The sequence below is a fragment of the Aythya fuligula genome, chromosome 5 (assembly GCF_009819795.1).
Source record: "Aythya fuligula isolate bAytFul2 chromosome 5, bAytFul2.pri, whole genome shotgun sequence".
NCBI lineage: Eukaryota > Metazoa > Chordata > Aves > Anseriformes > Anatidae > Aythya > Aythya fuligula.
This window is the reverse complement of record NC_045563.1, coordinates 19,363,605-19,371,931: the sequence shown is the minus strand read 5'-3', so window position 1 is coordinate 19,371,931 and position 8,327 is coordinate 19,363,605. Positions and strand designations below refer to the sequence as shown.

General features: G+C 40.6%; 1 protein-coding gene across 2 annotated transcripts; it reads left to right on the top strand.

Annotated features, from left to right (window-relative positions):
- Positions 1–220: 220 nt before the first annotated feature.
- GATD1 (glutamine amidotransferase like class 1 domain containing 1) lies at positions 221–7,737 on the top strand. Of its 2 annotated transcripts, XM_032189027.1 has the most exons (8): positions 221–317; positions 664–740; positions 1,128–1,233; positions 1,703–1,810; positions 2,217–2,311; positions 4,552–4,645; positions 6,500–6,611; positions 7,039–7,737. In XM_032189027.1, exons 1-8 carry the CDS (start codon positions 221–223, stop codon positions 7,040–7,042), a joined length of 693 nt encoding a protein of 230 aa, XP_032044918.1. In that variant the 3' UTR covers positions 7,043–7,737. The 2 variants fall into 2 exon arrangements, with proteins under 2 accessions (XP_032044918.1, XP_032044919.1); XM_032189028.1 differs by lacking the exons at positions 6,500–6,611; positions 7,039–7,737 and adding an exon at positions 4,774–6,481.
- Positions 7,738–8,327: the final 590 nt, after the last annotated feature.

Below are 8,327 nucleotides of genomic sequence, written 5' to 3'. Positions count from 1 at the left end.
GAAACTAATGAAACTAGCACAGAATATCCACACAAAACCCGATGAGGAGAAGCACTGCAACCAACAGGGCGCTGCCTACGAGGGGAAACACAGGTAGCAGCCACCACAGGGTGCGGGGGCGGCGGGCGGGAGGTTTAAAAGGCGCCGCGGGCCGCTCATGGCCGCTCCCCTCACGGCCGTCCCCCCTTCGGCTCCCTCTGCGCATGCGCGGCCGGGCCCCATGAGGAGACGGCCGCCGCCCCCGCCGCCCGGCTCCGCCATGTCGGAGCGGCTCGGCAAGCCCACCTGCCTCATCGTCGCCAGCGCCGCCGCCGCCGGTGAGAGGCCGCCGGGTCCCCTCCTCCTCTTCGTCCGGGGGCTGCGCACCCCCTGTCCTCTCCCTGGGCTTCCCAGGCACGCCTGGGGGAAACGAGCGCCTTCCCTTCTGCCCTCCTTCCCCTCCGTGTTGCGCCCCCAGCCCGCAGGGACGCGCTGCTCGCATCCTTGTTTCTCCCCGCAGGAGGCTGTGCTTTCCTCTTAAAATACCTCTCTGAGATCCTTCAGAGCTTGTAGGATGAGCAGGGAAGCCCGAGTCTTTGCGCCTCGCTAGGTGAAGCGTGCTGGTGTCGGGGATGCTAAAACACCGCTGTGCTTTCCTTACACCGCCGGGCTCCTCTCTTCCAGGTGTGTCAGCCCAGTCCTTCCTTCACTGCTTCACGCTCACCAGCTCTGCTTTCAACCTGCAAGTCGCCACCCCTGGGGTAAGTAAAAACGAGCAGTCTTTGTGATTTCAGCCTGAAACCAATTGATATCTCCATCGATAAGGGAGAAGTACGCTATTTCTTTTCTTTGAGATGCCTTTATTCGCTTACAGATTAAGACACACTTCTTTTTACTGCTGATTTCTTCATATTGATCCTGAATATGAGCATGCCGTAGTATGGTTCCAAACTTCTCTGTCCAGTATCCTGGACGCTCTTAACAATGAGCGTCCAGACAAGTATTTGAGAATCATTTCAGTGGGAAAACTTGAAAACTTAAGGTTTTTGAGAGCTAAAGTCTCTCAAAATCCTATGTTTATCTGTCAGGAAATGTAGCAGAAATCTGCAGTGATACTGACCACAGTCTTTGAACCATGTTTCCACTAGGGGAAGTCAATTGATTTTGTGGATGTGAATGAGAGCAACATGCGCTGGATACAGGACTTCCGCATGAAATCGTATGCAAACCCTGCCAAGTTGGAGTCAATTGATGGTAAGGTCTTTGCTGTTGGCTACTGTGTCATTTCTGTTTATGAGGGAAATATGCTTCTTTCTGTTAGGTCTTTAGAGGATACAGAAAAGGCATAAAAACTTGTGTATTAAGAGGAAGCTGTGGCAAGTAGTTTATTCTTACTTATCTTGCATTAGTAATTCCCTCTTACTATTCTATAGTATCATACATATTATTAATTCTTGAAATAAACATTTTCCTAAAGTAGAAGCTAGCAGACAGTGCTTTTAAGCTTTGTGTAAGTAAGAATGTCTCATTAAAAAATTGTGTTCTCTGTTTTAAGAACCACCTCTTTTTCTCTGTTCCACATAGATCTTGTAGTTTGCTTAGTTCTTCCAGTTTGTGAAGTTTGAGTGACTTAGGACATCATCACATAAGTTTGTCAAATCTGGAATGGATTTATGGTCAGTTCTTTTATTTGTATTAGTCAGTTTCTGTTCCTTCTTATTAGGTGCTAGATACCACGCGTTGCTGATTCCGAACTGTCCAGGGGCTGTGACTGACCTTGCAAACAGCGGGTACCTGGCTAAGATATTGCAGCATTTCAGCACTGAGAATAGTAAGTGAACATCATTAGATATTTTATTAAATCAAGTAATCCATACTACCTTGCTATTGTTGCAAGACTGTTACCTTCCAATGACTTGTTCTGAGAAGTTGTTTATGTAGTAGTTGTAGAGTGTTGCAGCATACAGAACTGGAAGAGCTATTTTAGAAAAATGTATCTTCTCTTAAAAAGCACTATCTTTGTGCAAATCATAAAAATAATAACAGTAGCTTTGGAATGTGTTTGTGAAGGTTCTCTCCTCAGTGATGCAGAAATTGCTCTCTGTCAGTAGGGCTCAAGGTTTAGAGTAAGATTTGGGATGTACCAGAATAGTCATTAAGGCCCCAATAGATCAAGGCTTTTGGCTATTTGCTGATGAGCACAACTTCTCAAATATGCTTTGATTTTTTTTCTCTAGAGCCTATCTGTGCGGTTGGACACGGTGTTGCAGCATTGTGTTGTGCCACCAATGAGGATAAATCCTGGGTGTTTCAGGGATACAGTCTGACAGGGGTAGGTTGAGCTTTCATCTGACTTCTGTGTGGGGTCTTTTTCTGTTATGAAGCTCTCTACCTATCCAGGGGCCTGTGACTTCAGGTGATGGTGCCAGTGTTTCTGGTCTTATCCTGGAACTTCCTACACACATAAGTTACCAGCCTGGTATGCTTAGTTTATGTTCAAGGTGTGGAGAGTTGTCATTAGCAAGGGGCCCAACACCATGCATGAAGGTATTGTCTCACTTCAGCTGTCACATCGAGAGTGTTTTCATTCCCACTGTTCCATAAACTTTAGACTGAGTCTATGGATGCTGGAAATGACTGCTGCAGCTCTTTGGATTAATAGCTGAGAGCTCTTAATTATTTTTTCTGTTGCACAAATGCTGGAGGTAGACTTTATTTCTCAAGGTGCTTGAGAAATGTGTAGAGAAAGTTTCAGGGGTTGAGGAGAAAGGTGTTTAACTGTTTTTGAGTTAAAAGCTAGTTTGTACAAAGTATGCAGACACTGATGTTTTATGTACTGTGCTACTGCACTGCCTTTTTTTCTGACCTTATGGACTAATAGGGCAGTTACACCTGTGCACCAAGGTAATGCAAGCCTATATAGTATTACTTCTAGAGTTGAAAATTTACACCCAAATAAATTAAGTTTGAGACTCAAAAGCTATCACAGTGTCCTGATGTGCTTGTATTTGGTATTACAGTCTATGATAAAGCCTCTTAAATAAGAGTCATGATGTGGGCTAGCTATAGTTGGACTGGAAACTGTAAAATTCAACTTTTTTCTTTGTGTATAAAATGTCTACTAAATACTCCTATTTTCTTTTCATTTAAGCTGTTCTCATACTCAGCTCCCAGTGGAGTAATGTTATTTGGACTCCATGAGTGACGCTCTAAATGTTCCAAATGTACATTTTAGTGTTGAACACCTAAGCAGGTCTCCTGCTTATATGAAGTTAATTGCATGTATGCTGTTCAGTTCCCAGGCCTGCACCCTCTACCTAGTTAAATATCTGATCTATACCACACTCACCTCAGTGCAGATACATAATGTTCTTTTATCCTGTCTTGAATGGTTTATCCACAGAGTAGTTTCCTGAAAACCAATTGTACTAGAAATATTGGCTAGTGGTGTTGCAGAGTTGCTACATGCATGGCTTCAAGGTAGATGATCAGTGCTGCAAGATTAGGCTTTAGTTGAGAGTAAACACATCTTGGTTTTGAGGGCTGAATGTTTGAATATCAGCACCTTTAGACCTTGATGACCTGAAGATCAGGCTGTCTGCTACTGGGAAAGAAGGTTCCCTAACACTTACACCAAGGTCTTGACTTGTTTCTGGTGTCACTGTGTGATGATGCAGGAGTTCTCAGTATTTTTCCTTGACTTTGTTGGATGCTTTCTCTTTACTAATACCTCAAAGTGCCTTAAATATGGAACAGGGATATATTTTTGTTTCTGCTTTAAAGCAGTTGGAATGGTTAAGTAAGCAAACTTGATGCTGAGAATATTGAGCTGCAATAGCTTCTTACTGGGGACACTAATCTTGATTTAAAACTCTAATGCTTCCTGATATCAAGATCAAGTGTACTCCAGCAGACTTGCTGTGGGATGAAACACTTTGCTGCAGAGCTGTAATATATCAAGATCTTTTTTTTTTTTTTTTTTTAATTAGGCTGTGATTCTGTCTGTTATGTGGATGCAAGATGTTTTCTCTTCCTATAGTGGTAATAACATTGAATTCAATTCCTATGGCGACCAGTAGATTATATCACTCTAATTTCTCGCTCAGAATATTTTAAAGCAACTCATACTAGTAGTTTGGAAACTGAATCAAGTGGAATTTAAAAAATGCAATTTCAAAGTATGATGCTGTGTTAATTCTTGGAAAGCTTCACAACTGAGGGGAGAGAGAATCATGGATGTGACATCTTAGAGATGTTGCTTAGCTATTCTAGTTAAATAAGAAGTGTTTAAATATCAAATGCATGCAGTGCAGATCTTTGGCTTGAATTCAGGAACACTTCAGCTGATCTGCAAAAAGAGTTGTCACTTTCTTTTTCTCACATGGGAACTTTCAGTGTGCTCCTTATAGAAAATCTGTAGAAGCTGTCTGTGGTCATTTAGTTTCCTGCTTTGCTTCTGTTGCATTTTCTATGTACAGCTGGGAGGATGGTAGGGGAAACAGGAAAAAATGACAGTTTTGCCTGGCTTATTTTCTATAAAAGTAAGAATTATTTCTTTTTGATCTTTTTCAGCCCTCTGTGTATGAGCTAATAAGGCAGCCTAACTTTGCCAGTTTATCCATTATTGTGGAAGACTTCGTGAAAGATTCTGGAGCTACATTTAGTGGTATGTCACTCCCATTGTCCAGCACTTCATTTCATGGCCAAGTGTCAGAAATTAATGTCTGCATACCTATTTTATGCATGTGAACAGGACTTTGATGTGGTATCTAATCTTGCATTCTCATTTCACAGATATAACTGAATACCCTAGTGGGTTTGAAAAGAGAAGAATAAGTGCCATGAAATACTGCATGTGGATAAGTAGGGCAGTACAGTAGAGCACATTGTCTATGTGGCTGTCCATACCATACTTTTTTTAACCTATGGTAAGCATGAGGTAGCTTATCCTGCTGTGAAGACAGAATACATACTGCAGGGGAAAGTGTCTGCAGGAGAGTTTCCACTGATCTGCTGCTACACAGCCTATACCTGCAGGGAGATGTCTGTATGGAAGCAGTGTGCTGCAGCTGCTTCCTGGCTACACAGCAGGGAGTATGTGCTGCGGTGGGAGAGGTTAAGTCATAGCTTAACTTCTCTAAGTCATAGCATTGAAAGCTAGAGGCAGTACACTGAATGCTTCTGGTTATTCTGATCAGTTGTTCTCTAGCTTTGAATAAAATACTTGATGGTGAAACTGGTTTTGTAGTTTTTTTTCATTACTAGTCATTTTATTATTAGTAAAAATGTAGAAGTTTGCCTTTCAAACTGCAAAACCTGAAGTTCTGTACTGTGTGAGTGAAAATATCCATTTCAACATGTCACCTTCTCTAGAGTATTTCTGGATGTGCAGGGAAACATTAATTTCCTTTTATAAGCTCCTTTCTTTCAGTACTGAAGAGCTACAGGGAGAAATAAAGACCAGAACCATTTACAGCATTTACAACCATTGTTTGTTTTTCAGCTGTTTAGTCTCCTATTTTGCTATTTTTTTGAATCTGCACTTAATGAGATGCCTATGGTATTTAAGTCAGCCTTTATTTAACAGAATAATGCCAGCCATTGAACTGATACAACTTGAGGTGGCTAGATTAGGTATTACATATGTGGTGTAGGTTGGAAATAGAACCAGGAACCTAATGCCATGCATCTATTTTTCCATTGACAATAAAAAAAAAAGAAATGCCATACTTATCAAATTGTTGTATACTCTTTGCTTAATCCTCTTCTGTCCATGCCATCAATAGCCATCAGACTATTTGTGTGCATAAATGGCATCTTTATGCTTTTTGAATGAGCTGCTGCTATGTCTTTCTTCATAATTGGTTCAGTACTGACAGTTTATAAGCTGGTGTTTCAGTGGTACATGTTATGTCGTGTATCTGGCTGAAGAGGGTGTTGACAAATTAAGCAGAAGAAGGAGAAGCATGAGTGGTTTGAAAGCGGTTTGCTGTACTTAGGTCAGTAAGAGGCTGGGAGAGGTGGAAGAGAAGGTAAATTGGCTATTACTGACAAAATAAGGGTTCTGTCTGGAATGAAGTAACATAAAAGTACTGCTTGGAGTACTGAACAATTAACACATCAAAATTATAATTGACCATAAAATAAGTGTTTTCCTGAAGGTTCTGTAGCATCATAATCACAGCTTTGATGTCTTGCATAAGAAGAGTTTATACAAGGCAATTAGAACTTAGAAAGCTTTCTCTAAGGCTTGTGTTAGGAAAATCTCTTGATGTATGCAGTTTACCTGTCTGGTGTTAATTGAATTAAGGGACCAGTGTTGCTGTCTTACTACTAGAAAGTCCTCTGAAATTCAGGACTGGGGGCTTGAGGTTGTCCCTGTCTGTTGGGGTTACAGTTCAGCATGTCCATCACCCAGGAAATCCTGGTCTTGTGCATTGGAGTTTTATGAGATGAAATGCTGGAACTGAAGTAGTGTCCACTAACGTCATGCTTGTTATTTTTCTCCTCTTGTATGTAGCCAGCAAGCCAGATGCTGTACATGTTGTGCTGGACAGGCACCTTGTGACAGGACAGAATGAGAATTCCACTCTTCCAGCAGTCCAGAATCTTCTTATGCTTTGCAATGTCAGGTAAGGCCATATGGGAAATGAGAACAAGACCAGGTAGTGTCAAAGCATCCTTTGCTTTCAGGAGTCTTATCCCCAGACAATTTTTTTATCTAACTGCTGAAGTATGTGTTGTCTTTGCTTTACCTATTCAGTCTGAGTCTTTTGGAAAAAAAGCATTGGTGAGTATTTAAAAAAAAAGTTTAAAAAGGGCTGGGAAGTACACAGCTATCTATTGAAGCTGGTGGAATAAGACAGTAAGCTTTGTTAAATACATGTTATGAGAAACATGTTTCTTTTATGCTTTGGCAAGTTAGCATTCGGTCACTGTATTTTAGGATTCTGGGAATGAACAGATTTCTGTTCTTTGGTAATAGCTTGGCTGTCTATCTTTTTCATCTTATCAGTTAGAAGAAAACATGTAAATAACCACAAATCTTTTTTCCTTCAGGTGAATGGGTGCTAGAAGCCCCTTCTTAGCTGTGGACTAACAAGTCATGTCATGTTTGGATGTTTCATTCAGCAAGAAATGAAAGAGCAGGTCTCTTTGCAAACAGAATGGATGAAGAGCCAGCAGGCTAAGGATTTCCTTGTCTGTTAACTGGATAAAACATGTCTTTAAATGTCTATCCTGGACTATGAAGTGACTGACATTGAAGTGGCAATGCCAGGTTTTGCACACACTGAATGGATGAAGGTTGTGAATAAGAAAACTTGGAAGTGCATCACACTTCAGAAGCAATTATGAAACCACCTTGCTTTTGTTACTACATCTTTTTTTATTGCCTCTCTATAGGCCATTAACTTAGAGCTGTGGAAAACTATATCTTAAAAAAAAAAAAAAATCCATGGCCATGAGTATGATTTGATGAAGCTGAAGACCCTGCTTGAGGTTGACATTTTACTGGCCATTAGTAATTCTACCCTAAAGAGCACTTGGACATTAGGGAATCATCTGGCATTTGTGGTTTAAATATAAAAGTCTACATCTAGTGCTTCAGTGAAATGCAATTTCATGTGTTCTTACCTTTCTGCTGGTAGGTCACAAAGTTACTGTCTGAACTTTAAATGTCTGTGATGTTCATGTATCCTTAGAATGGAATGGAAAATGTATAGCTAAACAATAAAACAGTCATTTGTTTTGAAGACATTTTTCTGTAGTGCTACTGTTGGCATAATGCATCCTTGTTTTTTTGCCTTGTATGTTCACATTAATGGATTTGTTTAAAATGTCAGCTCAGCTGATTTTTTTAAATGGTCTTCTGTTAGCTGTTCTGCTTTGTGGTGTGTAATGTTGTTTGTTCTTTTCAATGGTTGAAATATTTCTCTCTGGCAAGTACATTGCGGTTGTTGCTGGAACTTTATGGACAAAGGAAAAAGTTTAGTAGATAACATGGATCACATCTTCTGAGCAACAAATAGATCAAATCTGGCTTTCTTTCTGAGCAGCAGGTGCAAATTGAAGTTGAGCGTGGAAAGGAATATTCATAACAAGAATAGTTGTAGATCTGGTAGTTTAAATCTTTGTTTCTGACAAGCCTTCTCAGGGATTTAACCTCTGTCACCATCAGGACAAAATTTCCATCTGGATTTTTAGGGGGCTGTCTGGTGAAATGATGTGGAAAACTTTTTGTGTATGTATTGCAGAAGTATTCGGAGTTATGGTAACTTTGTGTTGAACATTGCAAAGCTACAGCAAGGAGACTCTGTCCCCAGAAATTTTATTTAAGTAAAGGTGAA

Coding starts and splice junctions, on each gene's coding strand:
- GATD1 (XM_032189027.1), top strand. CDS start 221: ATGAGGAGACGGCCGCCGCCCCCGCCGCCCGGCTCCGCCATGTCGGAG. Junction 2,312..4,551: donor AGGGATACAGTCTGACAGGG/GTAGGTTGAGCT, acceptor GATCTTTTTCAG/CCCTCTGTGTATGAGCTAAT. Junction 4,646..6,499: donor TTCTGGAGCTACATTTAGTG/GTATGTCACTCC, acceptor TCTTGTATGTAG/CCAGCAAGCCAGATGCTGTA.